The sequence below is a fragment of the Salvelinus sp. IW2-2015 genome, linkage group LG19 (assembly GCF_002910315.2).
Source record: "Salvelinus sp. IW2-2015 linkage group LG19, ASM291031v2, whole genome shotgun sequence".
NCBI lineage: Eukaryota > Metazoa > Chordata > Actinopteri > Salmoniformes > Salmonidae > Salvelinus > Salvelinus sp. IW2-2015.
In genome coordinates this window covers 31,533,207-31,557,100 of record NC_036859.1, presented here as the reverse complement: position 1 = coordinate 31,557,100, position 23,894 = coordinate 31,533,207, and the positions used below count along the sequence as shown (strand labels likewise).

Genomic DNA, 23,894 nt, shown 5'->3' with positions numbered 1-23,894 from the left:
TAATGGCAATACCATTGTAAAGCACAATTTCTCCCCTTTCCAACAAAATCAGTTACATGACCTAAACACTGCCCGTTTCTGCATAATTCAAGCAGGCAATGAGCCCTGTCGGGTCTTTTTTAAAAATGGCGGGTGGGGAAGCAAAACTAATGCGTGATAGTGAGAAGGACAGATGTCGTGTGGGAAAATTGCTTTTTTCACTTGATCTGTCCAACTTATCACCTTATCGCCTCTAAAATGTAAATAAAACACTATAAAGAGTTATATAATGTGTCATTATATACCTATTTGAAGTTTTGTGTCGAATTTGAACCGGGTTTTTAGGGCGGTGCTAAAGTGATCTTAGAAGTAAACAGCGGCTTTGAGAATGATGATCGCATGCAATGATGACGAAAAAAATTACTAGGTATCCCCCTTACCCCTGTCACTGTTCATTTCTTGTTTTTAAACGATGAGAGACCATCGTTTAAAAACCAGAGTGCTACACCTCCACCAGAGTGCTACACCTGGTGGAGAGAGATTGTAAGACAGAAATAGTTGCTTATGCCAGCTGTACGTTACGACAAGTCAATGACATGTCAAGATGTAACGGAGGGTCAGTTTTTTAAAACTTTTCTCCAATACTATAGAGCCATTACCATGTCGATCAACGTTGAATAGAAACCTAGTTGACACCCCCGATTTTGAAGTCAACACAGTCGCTACAGTGCCCATTAGTTTTCTTTGTAGCCTCGTTTGAATGTCACGGTCACGCACATTTGTACGGAATGGGGTGAGTTTACGTTATTACTCATCTAATTTTAACGTTAGCTAACGTTACTCCATACACCAGCAACCTGGCTTGCTCAGCTAGCTAACGTTACAGCCCTTACCTTATGCCTTTATTCAGTACACTCCCTCCTCTGTCAATGCAATTTTCTTTATTGTCATTATAATCCAAATTTGCGCAGACTGACTAACACAGTGTCAAGTTACTTTTCAATGTATTCCCAAAAACCTGAAGTCGCCATCCATGTAAAAAGTAGCCAGGGGTGCGGGTGCAGCCAAGTTAAACAACACTAACATACTGTAATTGCTTGCTTGCATGACCTTGGGCAGGCCAAAGAAAATGCCATGCTTGTTAACTTGGTTAGCTATGTGACTGTTTTCAACACATCAACTGTTTTAGATAATTTTTTAACCAAGCAAGACAAAAAATGTTCAATCAGTACTGACTTCCTGTCATCACCAGACTGTCCATTTAAATAGTGTTAAGATAATGTGTTCATGACAGGGTTCGTAGAATAAGCGTTAACGTCCACGCCATGGGATCTGAAGGTCCCGGGCCACGCACGCACAGTGTTAGGTGGCTCTTAAAAGAGCATCATTGAGTGGCAATGGCCAGGGACTGTGTGTGTGTATTACTGCGCACGTCTTGACAATTGTTCTTAATACGGCTCGCAATTCAGGGCGTTGTGAGCATGTGAGCATCTGCAGGAACATCTCCCCCCGTGTGTGACACTTTTGATATTCTGGATTTCCCTTGATTGTCTATTCGACTTAAAATGTGGGTCAAAAGAAAAGGGAAACAAAATTATTATCTGAGTTTTTCGGGGCGAAGCACACTGTCTACCGGTGTCCAACTAGCTAGCTACCGGTGTTGCCCCCACTCCCACCTGCTGTGTAACAGAGTCCCCCTAGCTAGCTAACTAGCTAGCACACAGTGGGGCAACAGGCGGGGGCGAAGTACACGGTCTACCGGTGTGTTAGCTAGCTACCCATCCCGCCTGCTGACTACCGGAGTCCTAATTGGCTAGCTAACTAGCTAGCTAGCACCCAGTGTCCTTCTCTAACACTTGCCAGAACACCTGCCTTCACTGTCATTAACAGAACTGCGGAAACAGTGCCGACAGTCGGGGGTGGGGGGTGAAGGACACTGTCTACCATTGTCCCTAGGGAGCTACCGGCATTGTCACCCAGCCTCTTCTTCTGTGGAGTTTATTGGCGTTAGCATCCAACATAATTTTTTTTCATATCCATATGGCTTAAATGGGTTTATGGTTTTTCGCTTCCCTCTGGAAAATCTGCTGCTAATATTAAATAAATAATCATAACTACATTATTTATGTTGCCGTTTGTCATTTTTGTGTATTACTGTGTATTACTTACTTGTATTGCTGTGTTATGCTGTATAATAATGTTGCATAATCACCTCCAGTATAAAAAACAAAAAATACAGTTTAATTTATTGAGTGTTCAAAAGCTGTGGTGATATTGATAAGAAAAGATCCCTACCAATTAGTTTTTTCCCTAGTTGCTACCCATTCTAACCCAGATAGTTCTCTTCCTGTCAACTCTCATATTGACATCCATAGATTCTGATTCCAGTTAGTTGTTTAGTCTAGCATGATTTATTTATTTATTACTTTGTTCATTATTATTACCTCTTAAGGGGTCATTTGCAACTGATGTGAGTTCAAAGCTACCAGTCTAATATGCATCATATAGGATAATGATACCATACAGAATTGACATGCATATGCTTTGAGAGCAATTTATGGCAAGTGTCAAACGACTACATTTCATATACACAATAAATACATTTAGCATATACCATAATAGATCCATCACCTCGTCTCTCTCCTCCTCCTCCTGCAGACCCAGAATGTGATGTATGACCTGGTGTCGGAGCTGCAGGAGCGTAGCGAGGAACTGGACAAGCGGATCGGCATGCTGGAGGAAAAGCTGGACTCGGTGACGGGCAGCCTACAGGCTCTGCCCTGCCTCATCTCCCAAGCCATAAACCAGCAGCAGCAGGAATTCCTGGACGGCTTCCTGCACCGCTTCCGGCCCACCTCACTGGGCTCAGAACGCTCGGAACGTTCCGAGCGTTCCTGGACCTCCACAGCCCGCCGGCGTCGCCGCCCTCAACGGCACCGCACACCTCCTCTGACAGCGGCTAGCCCCCGCCCTCGGAACCGCCCAAAACGACCCTAAACCGCACTACCCCCGATGACGACCCATAACATTCCCTAACCCCCCTAAGCCCCCCTCTACGTCACATCCAAAAACCAACACCATTATGACTGAACTTCCAGCGTGGGACTGAACTAGAAACTGCTCCAATGCAAACCATTAAAAACTTTGACACATCCACTAAACAATAACCTAAACGACTTTAACCGAGACAAGTAGAGATATGGTTTATGTTTTAGCCATTGTATGGCTGTTCAAGTTAGCTTTTTTGTAAAAGCCCTTGTATAGTTAAACTGACTGAGTTCAGGGTTGCTGGGGTGAGAGCTGGCTATCACACCGGAGCGTCCTTAACCCAGTGGGGGGGGGGGGGGGTTGTCCGTCCGTGGAGGGTCAACTGACGTCAGAGCTTTCAGAGGCCCTCTTAAACCGCCACCTTGACTTACGGGGAAAAAAAGGCAAATGTCCACCGTTTTTAAGTTTCCCTCCGTGCAGACGCAGGTGTCCTCTGTCCTCCAGGCAGCCCCCCCACCCCACCCAGGTGTGATAGCCAGCTCTCACCCCAGCAACCCTGAACTCAGTCAGTTTAACTATACAAGGGCTTTTACAAAAAAAGCTAACTTGAACAGCCATACAATGGCTAAAACATAAACCATATCTCTACTTGTCTCGGTTAAAGTCGTTTAGGTTATTGTTTAGTGGATGTGTCAAAGTTTTTAATGGTTTGCATTGGAGCAGTTTCTAGTTCAGTCCCACGCTGGAAGTTCAGTCATAATGGTGTTGGTTTTTGGATGTGACGTAGAGGGGGGCTTAGGGGGGTTAGGGGAATGTTATGGGTCGTCATCGGGGGTAGTGCGGTTTAGGGTCGTTTTGGGCGGTTCCGAGGGCGGGGGCTAGCCGCTGTCAGAGGAGGTGTGCGGTGCCGTTGAGGGCGAGCGACGCCGGCGGGCTGTGGAGGTCCAGGAACGCTCGGAACGTTCGGAACGTTCCGAGCGCTCTGAGCCCAGTGAGGTGGGCCGGAAGCGGTGCAGGAAGCCGTCCAGGAATTCCTGCTGCTGCTGGTTTATGGCTTGGGAGATGAGGCAGGGCAGAGCCTGTAGGCTGCCCGTCACCGAGTCCAGCTTTTCCTCCAGCATGCCGATCCGCTTGTCCAGTTCCTCGCTACGCTCCTGCAGCTCCGACACCAGGTCATACATCACATTCTGGGTCTGCAGGAGGAGGAGGAGAGAGACGAGGTGATGGATCTATTATGGTATATGCTAAATGTATTTATTGTGTATATGAAATGTAGTCGTTTGACACTTGCCATAAATTGCTCTCAAAGCATATGCATGTCAATTCTGTATGGTATCATTATCACTATATGATGCATATTAGACTGGTAGCTTTGAACTCACATCAGTTGCAAATGACCCCTTAAGAGGTAATAATAATGAACAAAGTAATAAATAAATAAATCATGCTAGACTAAACAACTAACTGGAATCAGAATCTATGGATGTCAATATGAGAGTTGACAGGAAGAGAACTATCTGGGTTAGAATGGGTAGCAACTWGGGAAAAAACTAATTGGTAGGGATCTTTTCTTATCAATATCACCACAGCTTTTGAACACTCAATAAATTAAACTGTATTTTTTGTTTTTTATACTGGGAGGTGATTATGCAACATTAKTATACAGCATAACACAGCAATACAAGTAAAGTAATACACAGTAATACACAAAAATGACAAACGGCAACATAAATAATGTAGTTATGATTATTTATTTAATATTAGCAGCAGATTTTCCAGAGGGAAGCGARAAACCATAAACCCATTTAAGCCAATATGGATATGATAAAAAATTGTTGGATGCTAACCGCCGATAAACTCCACAGAAGAAGAGGCTGGGGTGACAATGCCGGTAGCTCCCTAGGGACAATGGTAGACAGTGTCCTTCACCCCCCCACCCCCGACTGTCGGCACTGTTTCCGCAGTTCTGTTAATGACAGTGAAGGCAGGTGTTCTGGCAAGTGTTAGAGAAGSACACTGGGTGCTAGCTAGCTAGTTAGCTAGCCAATTAGGACTCCGGTAGTCAGCAGGCGGGATGGGTAGCTAGCTAACACACCGGTAGACCGTGTACTTCGCCCCCGCCTGTTGCCCCACTGTGTGCTAGCTAGTTAGCTAGCTAGGGGGACTCTGTTACACAGCAGGTGGGAGGTGGGGGCAACACCGGTAGCTAGCTAGTTAGGACACCGGTAGACAGTGTGCTTCGCCCCCGAAAAACTCAGATAATAATTTTGTTTCCCTTTTCTTTTGACCCACATTTTAAGTCGAATAGACAATCAAGGGAAATCCAGAATATCAAAAGTGTCACACACGGGGGGAGATGTTCCTGCAGATGCTCACATGCTCACAACGCCCTGAATTGCGAGCCGTATTAASACACTATTGTCAAGACGTGCGCAGTAATACACACACCACAGTCCCTGGCCATTGCCACTCAATGATGCTCTTTTAAGAGCCACCTAACACTGTGCGTGCGTGGCCCGGGACCTTCAGATCCCATGGCGGTGACGTTAACGCTTATTCTACGAACCCTGTCATGAACACATTATCTTAACACTATTTAAATGGACAGTCTGGTGATGACAGGAAGTCAGTACTGATTGAACATTTATTTGTCTTGCTTGGTTAAAAAAATTATCTAAAACAGTTGATGTGTTGAAAACAGTCACATAGCTAACCAAGTTAACAAGCATGGCATTTTCTTTGGCCTGCCCAAAGGTCATGCAAGCAAGCAATTACASTATGTTAGTGTTGTTTAACTTGGCTGCACCCGCACCCCCTGGCTACTTTTTACATGGATGGCGACTTCAGGTTTTTGGGAATACATTGAAAAGTAACTTGACACTGTGTTAGTCAGTCTGCGCAAATTTGGATTATAATGACAATAAAGAAAATTGCATTGACAGAGGAGGGAGTGTACTGAATAAAGGCATAAGGTAAGGGCTGTAACGTTAGCTAGCTGAGCAAGCCAGGTTGACTGGTGTATGGAGTAACGTTAGCTAACGTTAACATTAGATGAGTAATAACGTAAACTCACCCCATTCCGTACAAATGTGCGTGACCGTGACATTCAAACGAGGCTACAAAGAAAACTAATGGGACTGTAGCGACTGTGTTGACTTCAAAATCGGGGGTGTCAACTAGGTTTCTATTCAAGCGTTGATCGACATGGTAATGGCTCTATAGTATTGGAGAAAAGTTTTAAAAAACTGACCCTCCGTTACATCTTGACATGTCATTGACTTGTCGTAACGTACAGCTGGCATAAAGCAACTATTTCTGTCTTACAATCTCTCTCCACCAGGTGTAGCACTCTGGTGGAGGTGTAGCACTCTGGTTTTTAAACGATGGTCTCTCATCGTTTAAAAACAAGAAATGAACAGTGACAGGGGTAAGGGGGATACCTAGTAATTTTTTTCGTCATCATTGCATGCKATCATCATTCTCAAAGCCGCTGTTTACTTCTAAGATCACTTTAGCACCGCCCTAAAAACCCGGTTCAAATTCGACACAAAACTTCAAATAGGTATATAATGACACATTATATAAACTCTTTATAGTGTTTTATTTACATTTTAGAGGCGATAAGGTGATAAGTTGGACAGATCAAGTGAAAAAAGCAATTTTCCCACACGACATCTGTCCTTCTCACTATCACGCATTAGTTTTGCTTCCCCACCCGCCATTTTTAAAAAGACCCGACAGGGCTCATTGCCTGCTTGAATTATGCAGAAACGGGCAGTGTTTAGGTCATGTAACTGATTTTGTTGGAAAGGGGAGAAATTGTGCTTTACAATGGTATTGMCATTACAGTTGATCTGGAAGTATTACGTTTTTGGGGCGCTAAAATAAGGGCAATTGTACGGACCAAGGCGATGTACGAGTTTACGTTACTCATTGCATGTATTATACATTAGCAGCATGGCAGTTTCCCAAAGTTTAGTGTTGACTATGAACTTTACTAAGCTAGCTAGCTGTGCTTTGTGGAAGAATGTGGGAGATGTTGTTGTGCCGGTGCTTCGCTAACTGTCCACACAGCTAAAGTTACAGCCTTGTTGGCTTGTAGCTAGCTAGCTAACATTACTGGCTATTGGTAGTTGGCTAGCTAACTGGCAATGGCAGCTATCTAAATTGTGCTTATTTGTTTGTGCTGTGATTGCATGCAAGTGCCAAGGCCAACAGTTTGCACAGATGGTTTTAGCCATGTGAAAAACTTTCGATAGAAAAATAGCTAGCTAGCTTCCTTTCCTTGTAGCTTGCCTCATCGGAATGGTGTTAGCTAGCTGCTAGCGCTGTTGCTGTGCAACCTAAGTGCTTTGGTCCTATTTTAGAACTGAGATTTGGCTGAAAAGATGTTAGCATAGTCAGAAAAGCTAGAAAAGGGTAGAACATCGTTGGTTGTTAATGGACATAAATGAGAATGTGAGAGTGATAAATTATACATTTAATATAAACTGTTTACCCTACAAACTTGTTTTGTCCAAATGCTGGAAAGTCTAATGGTCACTTTATGGACGCTGTYGCTCGGGGCAAGAAATTGTCTTTTAAAAATATGGTATGTGGTTCTCGGGCGGCTCATGACAAGAGTTGTGTTGTGTCCCTCCAGTCAAATTGATTTGTGAATGTTCATCGACTTCGGTGTCATATTGGCATAGATATTATGGTAGGGAGATTTGAATTTAACATTGGGCTTCAACCAATGCATATACTGTTAGGAGCTATCGCCACCACAATAATACAGTTTGTGTTTTGGCAGTGTTCTACCTCCTTATATTCCACCGGTCATAATAGCAGGACAATTCAGGATCAAGGATGTCTTGTCAGGATGTTGACTAATACCACAGGACTCTAGCCCCTCAATTAAGTTAAGAGAATGCATTTCTCCGAGCTAATTGGTCATTTTTCATCATCTGTCATTAGCTGTCATTAGCTGAGTCATAAACTGAGGGGATAATCTACTAACGAACATAAAAGAGTTTAGGTGTTATTTACATGGCTATCCAATGCTCTATTCCCTAAGCCAAGACAGGCTGCTTTAACTGCAGGTGAAGAGAGACCGGTGGGGGTCTGGCAGTGCAAACACACATTAAAGCACCAGCTTCTGAACATTTTAAAATAGAAACCTGGAGTGCAAATGCCACACACATCAATGCTGCGGCCGGCGTCCAGCTGTGAACCTTTGAAAAACCCTGCCGCATGGCCTTTATAAGCCAGGGCAGGGGCCTGGATCTGGGTCTTCTTACCTTAGCCAGGTCCACTAGCGTGTTGGCCTGATCATTGAGTTTCCTCTGCTCCATCTTCACACTGCGCAGTCTGGGCAGAGGCAGGGGGGGTGAAGAGGGTAGAGAGTGGGGATAGGGGGCAGAGGCAGGGGCTGTGAAGAGGCGGTAGGAAGTCGAGGATAGGTGCAGAGCAGGGAGCTAGACGATTGGATTGGCCAGAGCAGTGGGTGAAGGGGTAGAGCAGTAGGGATTAGGCGGCAGAGGCAGGGGGGTGAAGAGGTCGAGAGTGGGGGTATAGGGCAGAGCAGGTGGAGAGGAGAGCGTGGGATAGGCGACGGCGGGAGGTGGAGGTAGAGATGGGAGATAGCAGGCAGGAGGTAGAGATTTGGTAATGGGCGGAGAGGCAGGGAGGTGAGAGGAGCGAGGTAGAGAGTGGATGGGGCAGAGGCGGGGGTGGAGAGGGGAGAAGTGTAGAAGTGGCGGACTAGGGCGGCAGAGGCCTGGGAGGGTGGAAGGGAGAGAGTGATATGGAGTGGCAGAGGCAGGGGGTGAGAGTGTCAGAGTTGGATAGGAGGCTAAGAGCAGGGGGTGTGAGAGGGTAGAGAGTTGGATAGGGGCAGAGGCAGGGGGTGAAGAGGGTAGAGAGTGGGATGAGGCAGGGGATGTAGAGAGTTGGGATAGGGGAGAGCAGGGGTGGGAGAGGGCGAGAGAGTGGGGATAGGGGCAAGGCGGGAGGGGGTGGAGAGGGAGAGAGTGTAGAGAGTGGGATAGGAGAGGCAGGGGCAGTGGAGAGGGAGAGAGTGTAGAGAAGTGGGGATAGGGCAAGAAGGTAGAGATGGGATAGGGGCAGAGCAGGTGAGGGAAGAGGTAGAGAGTGATAGGGGCAGAGCAGGGACGTCTGAGAGAGTGGCATAGAGGATGTCAGAGCGGGGTGAAGAGGATAGAGCTCTGAGAGGTGGCAGAGGCAGGGGGTGAAGGACGGCTAGAGTGGCGATAGGAGCTAGGCGGAAGCTGGAAGGGATGAAGGTAGAGAGTGGGATAGGGCGGCAAGCTAGGTGGGCCTGAGCGATCACGGAACGGGAGATTGGGACTAGGCGCAGAGGAGCGGTCTGTGGAGGGGAGAGTAGCGTGCGGTGATAGTAGGGGTAGAGGCAGAGTGGATGCCAGAGGTAGAGATCTTGATTAGGCTAGACTCGCATAGGAGGGGCAAGAGAGGTAGAGTCGGCATAGGAGGCAACGCAGGGCAAGGATGGAGAGGATTAGAGACGTGTGCGATAGTACTGTGGATGAGCCTGTAGGAGTTTGCGAGTTAGGCCATAGCAGTGTGTGACCAGATGCCACATGCTAGAGAGCGGGTGATAGGAGGCAGCAGGCCAGGGAGGGAGAGTGTAGATGCAGTGGCAGAATAGCTGAGACACAGAGACGTGTGAGAGTGGTAGAGAGTTGGCTGATAGGCGAGACCCGCAGTGCCGGCGTGTGACATCATTAGCCGTAGACAGAAGCGTTCGATAGCGGCAAGCAGCAGGTTGTAGGTCTGGTGGGAGGAAGGTGGAGGGGGGGAAGAGCAACACATGTTTGTCAGAAGAACTCTCTCTGGTAGGACGTTGAGGAGAGAGAGCAGCCTGCATGCATATACAAGCATTCCCAATCCTGATCATCGCCAAACCAATACATGCAAAAACGCAAAAAAAATCTATGAGTCAAATAAAAGTCCAAACAAAATACCCCCCCCAATAAAAAATACAATAAATGTAAATATTATCAAAAATAGAGCCTTTCATAAAGGTGACATGCCTTTATGTGTGCTCCCAGCTGTCACACCCTTACAGCTAGCTCAGTGGCAGGCTGTCAGAGAAACGTCAGTCATTGGGTGAGCTTGCAGTGACTTGAGAGTGACGTGCACTTATGGTGTGGAGGGTGTATGTGAGGGAAGGGCCATACCCTGTGAATGTGTCTTACAGTATCTATACCAGTGGTACTTTTCTATGACAATGGCTGATAAAACACTGAAAAAAGTGATTACTTTAAATGACTGATTTATGATATTTATGTACTGTACTACACTTCCTAAACACCGCATCTGCATTCTTGATCTGGTCGCCTTTGGAAAAGTGATTACTTTTATCGGATTAGGTAAATAAAGGTTAAAGATTTTTTTWATCACTTTCAATGAATATTTAAATACCWTGGGAGGATATTTGTGCATTGGTTTAAAGTAATGACGTCAGTGATGACATCACACCAGTCAATCAAATGGGTCAGAGCAGCTCACAGATCATTGCACCTGTACATAGCCCATCTGTAAATAGCCCATCCCCATACTGTATTTATTTATTTATTTTGCTCCTTTGCACCCCAGTATCTCTACTTGCCCATTCATCTTCTGCACATCTATCACTCCAGTGTTTAATTGCTATATCGTAATTACCTCGCCACCATGGCCTATTTTATTGCCTTACCTCCCTTATCTTACCTCATTTGCACACACTGTATATTTACTTTTTTTCTCTACTGTATTATTGACTGTATGTTTGTTTATTCCATGTGTAACTCTGTGTTGTTGTATGTGTCGAACTGCTTTGCTTTATCTTGTAAATGAGAACTTGTTYTYAACTAGCCTACCTGGTTAAATAAAGGTGAAATAAAAACGGATCGACATCCTGGTGACTTGAGGCAGGCAGAAAGTTCCCCAAAGTGCTAATTCTGAGGCAAGGGCATTCATCGATGTGCAAATGAGGAGATCACAGCAAAGGCTCTGTTTTCAGCTTCATCTAACTAGATAGGCTACCAGCAAGGCCCGTTCTTTCCTATCTAGCGTCTGTGAAGGAAAGGCATCTGAGTTGGGTACAAAAATGACTCTAAAGCTGGTTTCCAGGGTACTTCCTGCTAGGGTGAGTTAAGATACTAGGCCACTGCAGTTGTGTTCTTTATTGTGAGTGTCTGATATGTCTGAGTGTTTATGGCAATAAATTTAAAAATCCTCAAAACAAAAACAGACTTTTCAAACCCTTGAGATAAGTGTTAACCACAAAGTCAGGAGCAAGGATGGGTCTGCCAATGCAGGTTAATATAGCCTACATATTGTATCTATATTAATCATGGTAACATCATAGATGGCGACTTCATTGATGAATGGACTCCGGCCTAGCCAACAAGCCCCAACAAGCTCATACTGCCAGATGCCTCTGACTTTCTTCAGACACCCCACTACCATGTCATCATCAGTGGTAATGTTGATGCTTTTTGTCATTCCATTCAGAGGATGGGGGTAAATGGAACATTAAAATAAAACCAAAACAATCGGCATCCAGCATTTGAAGGTTCATGCATGTCAAAACGCAGACATGGAGAGAGAGAATGTAGAGGAAACAGGAGGAACATAGAAGACTTACTTCTGAGCTCTGCAGTGATAGAGCAAAACAAAGACAGAACACAGTACAAAGTTTTAAACCCCACAACATCCACGAAACAAGTGAACCATTACACTTCTCACTGTAAGCACAGGGTAAGGGTTGAGGAGGGGCAGGGGGAGGAGGACCATTACATTACAGGGTGTGTGTGTGTGTGTGTGTGTGTGTGTGTACATAGCATTTGTTAGGTGCGGTATCCAGTGTGTGTGTGTGTTCGTGTTTTAGTACACAACTAAATAACACATCTAGCTAACCGAACACACAGAATATTGTCACAGGAAATGGCTGAGAGTAGGAAAGGAAGGACATTATAACAAAGAGCACCAGTGACGCCACTGACTAAGAGTGCTGTTAATTAAGAAAACACAAGAGTGGAGGCTGCTGAGGGGAGGACGGCTCATAATAATGTCTGGAATGGAGTCAATGGAATGGTATCAAACACATCAATCACATGGTTTCCATGCGGTTGATACCATTCCATTGACTCCATTCCAGACGTTGCTATGAGCTGTCCTCCCCTCAGCAGCCTCCACTGATGCACATCTACACAAAAATACGGTTAGCAGTGCAACTAAAACCACTACTACTGTTACTAGCTCTACAACAAAGAGCAATAAAGACAATAACATGTATTTAACAACTTAACAACAGGTGTTAAAAACAACTGTATGTGTCCACRTAGGCTTCAGACATGCTTACGAGGGAGTCATGATCTTTGGGAAACAACACTTACTGATGGATAGCCTGTAGAAACTTGCGCTGGTGTTTCCGCACCTTGGCATGATCGATCTTCTTGACCAACTTAGTGTGTTTGTAGATGAGCCATGTTTCCCTGAGTACATTGGCAGCTGTGTTCTTTACCTGCCGACCAATGAGGAAACGCATGTGAACCCTCGGGCAAAGGCAGGGTGTCCCAAACAACTGCCTGTTCATAACATAATAGTCTATGTGGATTTACTTTTAGGGAATTGAGAAAGGTAAACTGAATTGAGAAAGGTAAACTGAATTGAGGAAGGTAAACTGAATTGAGAAAGGTAAACTGAATTGAGAAAGGTAAACTTAATTGGGAAAGGTAAACTNGAATTGAGAAAGGTAAACTGAATTGAGAAAGGTAAACTTAATTGGGAAAGGTAAACTTAATTGGGAAAGGTAAACTGAATTGAGAAAGGTAAACTTGTAGGGATTTGAGAATGGTAAACCGATGAAAAAAAACTTCTTACCAGGGACATAAATTTGTTTTACCCTGTTCCATCAGGTACTATAAACGACAGTTATTGTATTATTGTAATATAACCTCCCGTACAGTAAGGGATGTGACATTTACAGTAGTGCTCAGTGGTGGAAGATCAAAGATGCCACTAGAATGAGAGCGTGAGTGACTCACTCGTTTGCAGAGTTGTGTGTCCATCATGAAGTTGTGGACATGCTTCTCAGCCTTGGTCAACTCCAACTTCCTGGCKACCACGGCGACCACCAGCGCAGTGCAGCCAGCTCCCTATTGGTCAGAAACATAGTCAGGCCCAGAAATGAAATAATGTGAAGGGTGACTGTTGAGTTATTGTATTAATAGTGAGGTGACTGCTTGGAGGGAAACATTTCAAGATGTTGAGCTGCTCTAGAATAAAGCAACAAGTTGAAGAAATACATGATGTCAGATTAAAAACATGGCTGTTTCGTGGGAATAATATGTCTGTTAGTCATGCAATACTGCATGAAACACACACAAAAATATGAATTTCCAATGACAAGTAACATACCATGATCCCTGTAAGCAGACATACGCCTTTACCACAGTACGTGTTAGGTACCATGTCTCCGTAGCCAATCGAGAGGAAGGTAATAGAGATCAGCCACATGGCTCCCAGGAAGTTACTGGTCACTTCCTGTGTGTCATGATACCTAAAGTAAGGAAGAGAGAAACAGAGGAAGATACCCATCAGTGACACCCAATACTGTAAAGGAAACCTGAGCATGCTGGAGAGGTCGTGAACTAACAGAGGTGGTTGAAGAAGCAAGAAATGACATGTGCATAGTGTTTCACCTTTCGTCATGCCTGCACTACACATCTAAAAGGCACCCAATCCATGTTGGAAACAAAATGGTGAAACGTTATGAAGTTGTGCCGTCACATTCCAATATACTGTAGCTGTTCAGTCAATGCTCTGTGGTAAATTAAGATACACATTCAATCATTCAATGAGTAGCCAAATTAAAATGATATGGAAGGGAAAACAAAATTGATTTCAATAATCCTTTTAAAGAATCTAATTAAATGCTGATGGCGGTTTGAGAATTCTCCACAGCAAAACACTGAACATTTACTGTATGTATCAGTGTCTATAAAACAASTTGAGACGATGGATGATATCAATTGAGAAGCATTTAAAAATAGACATGAATYCAGGCATACATCTGCTACTCATTAGCATAGAAATTAAAATATTATGGAAGATGATTGGAATAAAGAAAGTGACATACATTAAGTTATGCAGCTATGCATTTAAGCRTTATGAGAACCGCAGGCAATTGATCTTTTAAGTTTGAGTCTTACAGGATTTGAATCCAAACTAACCACTTTCATCAGCACTCATCCCCAACAAATTCTAAATCACCCAAATCATTTGCTCTACAAGAGAGGAAAATATATTTGACCATCGACATCATTTTGTTTAAAGAAAGGAGAGTGTCAATTCTCATTTCTTACAACACAATGGGGGAAAAACTACTTTGGATCTGTAAGTTTGAACTGCCCCAACAAAGGTTTGGTTATGAACATCATCCCTTCAAAATGTGTCACTTCATTTCATCATTCTGTTTGCTGAAAATGGCAGAAAACCATGCGATAGCCAATGCCCCTTAAAACACACCGTCTAAACGGGACCCTTGGGACGTCCCAACTGACTTCACCCCATTGAAGTTGACATTTAAAACRGTTAACGTAAGGGTTAAGGTWAGGKTTAGGTAAGGGTTATGGTTMAGGTTAGGGTTTAGGGTAGGGACATCCCAAGGATCCATGATAGCACTAACCCTAAAACCACAGCAGATAGATAAAAAACACCACCTCAAATGTCAACATTGATGATGACATTACCATCCCCTTTGCATTGTGGGATAAAGTCCCAAAATTAACCCATCCAGCCCAACCCTACCTTTCTTTACATACTACATCCCTGATTGGCTAAGGTGCTGTCTAGGAGGAGTCATAATACTGAGGCTCATTGTTCAGCTGGTTACTAACAGCTCTCAAAAGTACACAGGRTGACTATTAAGGATAAAGAGGATGACATTTCTGCTCCCAGAGATTTTCTTCAAAAGGGATCTCCTAATGACTTGAWTATCCAGCAGTGACCCAGCATGTGGAATTAAAATGGCCGGAACAATTTAATCTAATCAATGCAGAAATACAGTTTGTAACACCTGGGGCAGATGAACCAAGTTTAGAACTCTTGAAAATTCTTGAAAATCTCCTCCTAGACAGTTCACTTTCATTAAGGAACTAACCATGCATTCAGCAGTTGTTGCTGAACTCTGATCTCCTTAAAAGAAAACTCCATTCAAAAACTATCTTTTGGTATTTCTATCATTAGTCCACTGATGATACAGTCCCAAAATGTTTTGCATGTCAACAGTCAAGTTTTCAAGGTGCTGGACTTTCAAGAAGCTCAATATACAGTGTGTCACCAGCCATATCATTATTTTTTACCTTTATTTAACTAGGCAAGTCAGTTAAGAACAAATTCTTATTTTCAATGACAGTCTAGGAACAGTGGGTTAACTGCCTTGTTCAGAACAACACATTTTTACCTTGTCAGCTCAGGGCTTCGATCTTGCAACCTTTTGGTTACAAGTCCAATGCTCTAACCATTAGGCTCCCTGCCGCCCCAATCACGACGATCCAAAATGCATTATATGATGATGTGGCCGGTGACACTTTGCTTCCTGAAATTCCAGCATCTTGAAAACATGACCGTTGACATCCAAAACATTTTGGGACTGTATCAACAGTGGACTAATTAAAGAAATACAGAAAGATGGTTTTTGAGTGGATTTTTCCTTTACGTCAACTCTGCTTTCATGCTCAATGTCAGGAAAAACAACATGATSCTTTTTTCCTCAGAGTCAATAGTGTGGGTTCAAGCGACTGTATGGCATGCAAAAAAGCACGTCGATACAATACCATGCAGGCATTAAAAAGATGTTTGCATCCTGCATGCTGAAAAGCCAGTATATTGAGAGCAAAGAGAKCAACGACAAAGTGAAAACCATCCTTGACAAATATCACAATATTGTCAAGTGCATGGGGGTTGAATATTTATATAGCCAGTCTCTTATCTGTACGCTGGAGACCAGTAAAAACGCATTAAGAAGCTCAATGTTTTTGACTTCCCTGTCTCTTTCACCTGGATTGTTAGGGCTGGATTCAATCCGTATCRTGGAAGTATGGCGGAAAATTWGTGTTAAAATGTAAATGCGTTTACCATGAATGCAGTCTCCACGAGGGAGGGAACATTGCCTTTAAATTTCAATCGAGCTATAACGTGATACTTCTGCGATACGCATTGAATCCAGCACCGTTAGCCTTCAATAGCATTCTTTCTGACAAGGCTTAGAGCAAGGGGGACAACRCTATAGTGACTAATTCGCTAATTTTAGACAATCTGTGACTAAAACAGGCAAATACATGAGTCATTCCAGATCACTAACTCTGTGACAGAACCTGGTGGAAGTCGTGTCTGTCAACATATTACACTGCTTCTTATTTTATCCCCTGATTCATGTGATTAATGTGATTCATGTGAACTTAAGTTGTAAAGAAAGAGGTGAAATATGTCCTGAAAGTTATTTGCTTCTACAGTGGTGTTAATTGCTTATTGTATCATGATGAGTTCCACTCAATCACTGGCTTCATCAGGGTTGGGTAAATATCTGGTTTACACACTGGAACTGTCTCAAATTGCATGGATGCTCTTGACGGCACCAATTACGCCTTTGTAGGAGGAGTACTTTAAGTGCCGTAGTGTCCAAATTATTCTAGGCTGGTGCAAGCGATTAGAGCACGACAATGCTAGAGGTTTGTTTTCCATTTCCGCAATGGTGTAACATTGCACAGTGTATGGTTTCCCTGTATCACCATGTATTTGCTTTAAGAATACTCTTATTGTGAATCTCTACATTTATGACTGGACATGGTTTGGTGTGGATTTTTTGTTTTTAGATGGGTACAAAACTGTAGATCGGTTTTCCCCCAAATCCTTGAATCTTGCAGAGGACTCAGACAAATGTCCATAGACTACAGTGATATGGGCACTAGAAGCTAYGGATGCAGAGCCAGTCGATGGCATTTTGAAGCTCTCAATATACTGTGTAGAGTGTTGGCATAGCATGGACAAGAGCTGGCACCACTTTCGACCTAGTGTGAGACCAGAGGTCTGAAATAAAWTGTCTCCCACCCTTGCAAAACATCCCATAGAAGTAGGCTTTGTGTTGTAGACATGTCATTGTTTGGAAGATCGCTCCCTCAAAAAACTCTGTGTTCCCTTACTTTGTCAGCAACTCTATTTGCAAGTACGCACAGATGAGAGCACTAGACCTAAATGACTCCTTCCAGAAAGGGCTTTAATGTGTGTTAGACTACAGGAATACCACTTGATTCACAGTGTTGAAAACAACCTAACCGGTGACACATTGCAATATATCTACTGCGTCAGCCAACAYAAGAGAGACCATTGAAGAATGTCAACATCATAAACAAGTCACTGTTCTGGGTGGTATTGAARTACACAACTCACCCCTGTACGTCCCGTGTGGCTCAGTTGATAGAGCATGTTGCTTGCAAAGCCAAGGTTGTGGGTTTGATTCCCATGGAGGACCAGCACAAAAAAAAGTATGAAAATATATGCACTCACTACTGTAAGTCACTCTGGATAAAAGCATCTGCTAAATGACTAAAATTCATGGGAATTGGTTAAAATGGATGCAGTGATGCTTTTTCCTCTCATAAACCCTGCCATCCCTTATGTCATCTGGTTTTAACCCTGGCCATCCTTCATGTCATCTGTATTTTAACCCTGGCCATCTCTTCATGTCATTTGGTATTTTAACCCTGGCCATCCTTCATGTCATCTGGTATTTTAACCCTGGCCATCCCTTCATGTCATCTGGTATTTTTAACCCTGGCCATCTCTTCATGTCATCTGGTTTTTAACCCTGGCCATCTCTTCATGTCATCTTGTTTTTAACCCTGGCCATCTCTTCATGTCATCTGTTTTTTAACCCTGGCCATCTCTTCATGTCATCGGTCTTTTAACCCTGGCCATCCTTCATGTCATCTGTTTTAACCCTGGCCATCTCTTCATGCATCTGGTATTTACCCTGCCATCTCTTCATTCATCTGTCTTTTAACCCTGGCCATCTCTTCATGTCATCTGGTCTTTTAACCCTGGCCATCTCTTCATGTTAACTGGTGTTTTAACCCTGGCCATCTCTTCATGTTAACTGGTGTTTTAACCCTGGCCATCTTCCCCAGAATTCTTTATCTCCGTCTCTCACCGTATGTGGATGAGCTCATGCAAGAAACAGATGGTTTGTCCCAGGGACATACAGCGGCAATGCCTGACAATGTGTCTTCTAAGCCAGGGTTTCCCAAACKCGGTCATGGGGCCCCCCTRGGTACATGTTTTGTTTTTTTGCCCTAGYACTACACAKATTTGAATACCCTGGTCTATGCTGTATATTATAGGTTGAAGCTTAAGCTTTAGATTTTGGGAAGGACCGAGTTTGGGAAACCCTRATCTAAGCTATTTGAGGAATGAAATCAAAATGACATGATTATTCTGAATCTTCCAAACCCTGTTGTCAGTTGTGGTACTAAAAAGTAACATAGAAACATTTGCCAAAAACATTGGTTGGAAAGAATTGTTAGAGATCTCAATAACTGTTAGCTATAAAGACAACATTATACAGGAGTAGACAATACTGCCAAATACATGATTCTTTGTTCCTTCTATGGCATGCTGCATGCAAGTCTGATTAAACCTGAAATTGAGAAAAACTGGTTYAACCAGTTATTGAGAACGCAATACTGTATATTGAGCAGCAAGCAGTATTTTTATTAGTATTACCCTGAGCAGGCAAATTGTTGGACAGGCTAATTTGCTCCTAACATAAGCCACTGCAGTGGAAAGAACATTAAAAGGGGACTTTTATATGCCTTAGCTTGTCCGTGTACTAACAACAGTCTTCTCTACAGGAATTCATCATATCAAGCAAACTCATCGTAGCACATTAAAATAATTTTAAGTAGTCTCCTTGATTTAAATGAGAATTTGAGCAGTGGCAGAGATTATTTTGGGACAAATTTGTTGAAATGTAAGAGGGGAGGGTGTCAGAGGCGGTAAACATACAGATAGGATTAAACTCAACTGGGGATGACCTAATTAAAAAAACTGCAGACCTAATTGTGCTCGCATCATCCAGCCAAAATGCAAAGCAAGCACTCCAAATGGATTCTAGCAAACATGTCGAGTCAAGATGAAAGTCTATCTTTTCATTATCATTTACTGAACAAAATGGTAATAAAATGTATTTGAAACTAAGTCTCACAATATGACGCAAGCGATACATGCCGTAGCACAGCCAACGCAACAAAAAATAGCAAAAGTAAAATTATCAGATGGCAGAAGACATAACAACACAGAACTTCCCTACAGGATATCTCCTTCAAACAGCCATTGTGGACTTAAGACCAAAGCTAAAACTCTTTCGTATAGCCTTATAGCCAGCCTCAAAAGCTTTCTTTGATGAACGTCAACATCATCGTGTTCCGGAACTTTGTTAGGTCATGCTTGTCCATTGTCAATAATAACTCCTGCATGGAATATCAACAGGCATGAAGAACAGAGTGTGGAGGTATACTCCAATGGTACACAAAATACAACTCAAACTCTGCTTGAAGGTCTACCTGGACTATCTGTCACACAACATTCCGTGTGTACAGTTAGTGTGTACAGATCATTCTATATCACAACATAATGAGAAAGATTATTTTGCAAGTTTATGAATGTCTAGGCAATTCATTCCTTCATATAATCCTTCTGAGGAATTTCAAGGTTTTACACACATCTCTCAAGTCACGATATGGCCTGCAGTTCATTAACAGMCAAATCCCAACCTGAGAAAAGCACACAGAACATGACCTTTCACACGGACACTAATGTGGGATTTACACAAAACTTTTAGTTGTGGTGAAAGTTGAAGCGCACAAGTATCTCTGGTTAGGATTCCGCTCTACATGGAGCTGTGTACTGTGTCTTCCGGTCAAGTGACAACACACACATGATATCGGTCTGTAACCGGCCAGTAACTCAACCCTGTTAATCTGTGGTGAGGGAAAGTCTCTTAACTTTCCAAAGCTTGTTACATGGCCAGAGGTCCCCAGGAAGACCGGGGTGAGAAACGACTGTCTCATGTAACCTCGGAGAAAAAAAGTGTTTAGTTTCAGAGCGAGAGAGAGAGAGAGTTAGAGAGAGGAGATAGGACCGGAGGGGGGACAGGCAAGGCATGCAAGTGTATCTGAGTTCTGACTGGTTTAGGCCTGCTGGTTATGAATAAGGAAAGATAAATACGTGGGGGAGGGGATGAGGAAAAACTGMAAGCATGCCACGTTAGATGGGTACAGTAGTAGGAAATCTGCAAAGGATCATGAKGCCAAAGAGGAGGAGTTTGATAAGAACGCCAAGAGACTGAGGATCTTAAATAAAGTAGGGGAGCTCTGGAGCTGTATCAAGGGGGGCAGAGACCCGCATTGCTTCCCTCTACTGTACCATCACGGTTCCTGCCAACTCCGCCACTCAGCCAACCACCCCTCCTGTCCCCTCCACCCACCATGTGTCTTTCATTCGGCAGACTATTCCAGACAGACTCCGTGCTCGTCCAATCTCACACCGTTCTGCCCTTTGGCTCAGGAGCGTGGTCAATGTAACAGTGCATCAGCAGATTCATTTCCAAACTCACGCACAGCACTTTGGAAAACAAGCGCCTCTTTTTTTGAGTGGGTTGGAGTGATGGGATCGAGAGCAGTAAACATGAAGACTCCCATGCTGTTTCATTGTTTACCACGGGTGAGAACTCAATCCATGTTATGAAACTTCAAACTGGAGCCACTGCATTTGCCTTGAAGAAACAAACTCCTCATGACTCAATTTTGGAAACTGTGCTAGAACRGATAGCAACACCCTCACTATTCATCATTCTAGCTGAAGAGCTTTTCGTGAAACACTTCCGGGTTAATGGGGTTATTATAATATGGTTAAATGTTAGAAATTTGGTTTAAAAAAAATCTAAATCGAGCTTAAGTCCACATTAACGACTTTGTACCAGACAAATGGCTTGATATTTGTTTTCTCCTCAAATAAGCACGGATGTTTTGTATGAATATGTATCTCAGATTAAATTCCTTTGCCACGTCTTGAGCAAACTGAATCAGCTGGCAGAAGTGACAAAGCCTGTAGAATACCTAACGATTACGACATCATTCAATCAATTATTCGAGGGGAGACACATAATGGAATGGTAATGTGCGAGAACACAAAGGACTAAAAAGCTTTTGTTCCTCAGCAAATCTTGGAAGTAGATGCTGAAAAGAGTGGGCACCATATGGATCTATAACAATTACATAAGGAAGAGGAATGAAAAAAGACAATTGCCCTCAGGCTTGCTGGTGAAGGTGACTTGAAGGAGCTGCTCCATTTTAGCACAATCTCCCTCCTCCTCCTCCTCCTCCTCCTCCTCCTCCTCCTTTTTGCTACCACAAAACAGTTTAGAAAGAGACGCTTGGTTCAAAGTGCTGCTCAAATCATAGGTTTCGCCTATGCTCCTAGCCACTGAATGTATTTTTCTTTGTTGACATATTTTGGGGGTTTTGAGGATGGGTGCCACATTCATGCCGACTAAGGGGGGAATACCTAGTCCCCCTTTGCCTTACTCTGTTTGGAAAGGATAGCAGTTTTTTGGGGGGGGCTGCCCCTCGCCCAATCCCACCCCCATCCCTCACCCACTCAGGGCAGCAGTGGCGCCAGCTCGGTGCAAAATGATACGTTTTCCACTAGAGAGCGAGAACTCACATGGTATCCCTATGGAGCAGCATAATGGGGAAATAGAAAGTACAACATAACATTATAGACACTCACACACACACACACTCACACTCACTCACACACACACACACACACACACACACTCACACTCACTCACACACAAGACACACAAACACTTACCCAAACACACGGAAACATGTTATTTTCAAATTGAAACCATAACTGGACTGCCTTATATTGCATGCRCTGCTGCGGACTAGTTTGGCACGGAGCGTGTGGTGGGCATATCATCTATCCTGAACCCATTAGCCACTCGAGATATTTCATGGTGTTGACTCCAGCCGCATGTTGTGTCCAAGTACCATAGACATCCGACTGTAGAGCTTGGTTACATTCCCCTGTGGTTCTATGGTTTTCCTTTGTAATGTTGAAAGATTACCAGACAGATACAACACCATCAACAATGTCATCCATACGTTCTATTCATGCTTTTCACAGTATTTGGCAACACCTGTATCTTTCATGGTTAAATCTAAGACAGGAAAAAAACAGTGTGTCCATCCTTGTGACGGTATCTCTTTAAGGCTTTATGCAAGTACCTTCAGCAATACACTATTCATTCCTGTAGACTTGATGAACAGAGTGTTCTTTTGAATGTGTGCCAACAAACTATTTGGTGAAGTTGGATTCGAGTTGCACCTCACGCTACCTCTTTTCCATTTCATGTGGAGGTGGAGCCAAAGGTCAAACACTGTTTTCTCTGCTGGTCCTTACGTGGCTCCAGGGTGCAGGGGGAAGTGGTTAGTGAGCGGTTAAGAGAGCAAGGAAGTATGGGATGGAAAGGGAGGAAATAAAAAGCAAGCAAAACGTAGGAAAGCAACTCACCGTCTGATTGACTGAAAGATTGGCAGCGAGCGTTCCTGTTGACTGATTTGACTGTTTGACTTACAGCCCTTTTGTCATAACGAAGTATTACAGGAGCTGACGTCAACCCATCCCACCTCCCTCAGCCCCTACACACCAAAGAAGACAACTTAACATCAAAGTAATGATAAACTTCTAATTGGTCTGAAAAAGCGTGCTCTTCCCTGCCTCCTCCCTTTACTCTGAGATCTGTGAGAATCCCCACCGCCCCCTTGAGAAAAAGCCTGATGTGAACGGGGATCCTTGGGGCTGCTCAGCATTACCAAAACAAACCATTCAGCAAACAAACAATTAGACACTCATGAATTATGGAAAAGCTGCTAAAATAGCGTTAAAACAAGGAGTAGGGACTCGTGGAGTGATCACTGAGCTAATGAAACCCTCTTTTTTTTGTTACCCAGGCAGTGGTGTGTGTGGGGGTACGACACATCAATACATTACTTTGGGCTAGTGAGCATGAACAGAACACGACAACACAACTGGACACAGAGAACCAGAAAGTCGTGTGTGATGATAGTAGTGATGATTAGAAGGGGAAAATGAAAAGAGAGAGAGAGAAGAGGGCAGGAGAGAGACAGAAGTGGGGAGGGAGGGAGAAAGAAAAAGGGGGGTACAGAGGGGAGAGAGAGAGTAGTGAGGGAAGAGAGAGAGAAGTGGGGAGGGAGAGAGAGAGAGAGAAAAGGGGTACGAGGGGAAGAGAGAGGAAGTGGGGGAGGGAGAGAGAGAAGAGGAGAGAGAGAGAGAGAGGAGAGAGAGAGAGAGAGAGAGAGAGAGAGAGAGAGAGGAGAAAGGGGGGGGTACGGAGGGGAAGAGCAGAGAAGTGGGGGATGTGGAGAGAGAAGTGGGGAGAGAGAGTTGAGAGAGAAGTGGGAGAGAGAGAGGTGAGAGAGAGAGAACGGGGGAAGGAGGAGAGAGAGTGATGGGGGAGGGAGAGAGAAGCAAAGAGAAAGGGGAAGGGGAGAGAGAGAGAGACCGAGAAAAGGGGGAGAGAGTGAGTGAGAAGAGAGAGAAAGGGGAGGAGAGAGAGAGAGGAGAGAGAGAGTGAGAGGAGGAGAATGAGGGAGAGAGAGAGAAGGAGGAGAGAGAGAGAAAGGGAAGGAGGGAGAGAGAGGGAGAAGGGGAAGGAGAGAGAGAGAGGAGGAGAGAAGAGAAGGGGAAGGAGGAGAGAGAAAAATGTGGGGGTAAGGAGGGAGAGAGAGAAGAAGGGGGAGGGAGAGGAGAAGAAAAGTGGGGGAGGGAGA

At 43.9% G+C, this 23,894-nt stretch overlaps 1 protein-coding gene across 1 annotated transcript in view; it reads right to left on the bottom strand.

The window, feature by feature from the left end:
* Positions 1–3,498: 3,498 nt before the first annotated feature.
* Positions 3,499–23,894, bottom strand: part of kcnn1a (potassium intermediate/small conductance calcium-activated channel, subfamily N, member 1a) — a 53,474-nt gene continuing 33,078 nt past the window's right edge. Inside the window, exons 5-9 of the mRNA XM_024009149.2 lie at positions 13,393–13,534; positions 13,020–13,130; positions 12,369–12,496; positions 8,247–8,316; positions 3,499–4,160 (exon numbers count right to left, since the gene is read on the bottom strand). Coding sequence (XP_023864917.2) covers positions 3,846–4,160; positions 8,247–8,316; positions 12,369–12,496; positions 13,020–13,130; positions 13,393–13,534 — 766 coding nt within the window. The 3' untranslated portion in view covers positions 3,499–3,845. The remainder of the gene's footprint in view (positions 4,161–8,246; positions 8,317–12,368; positions 12,497–13,019; positions 13,131–13,392; positions 13,535–23,894) is intronic.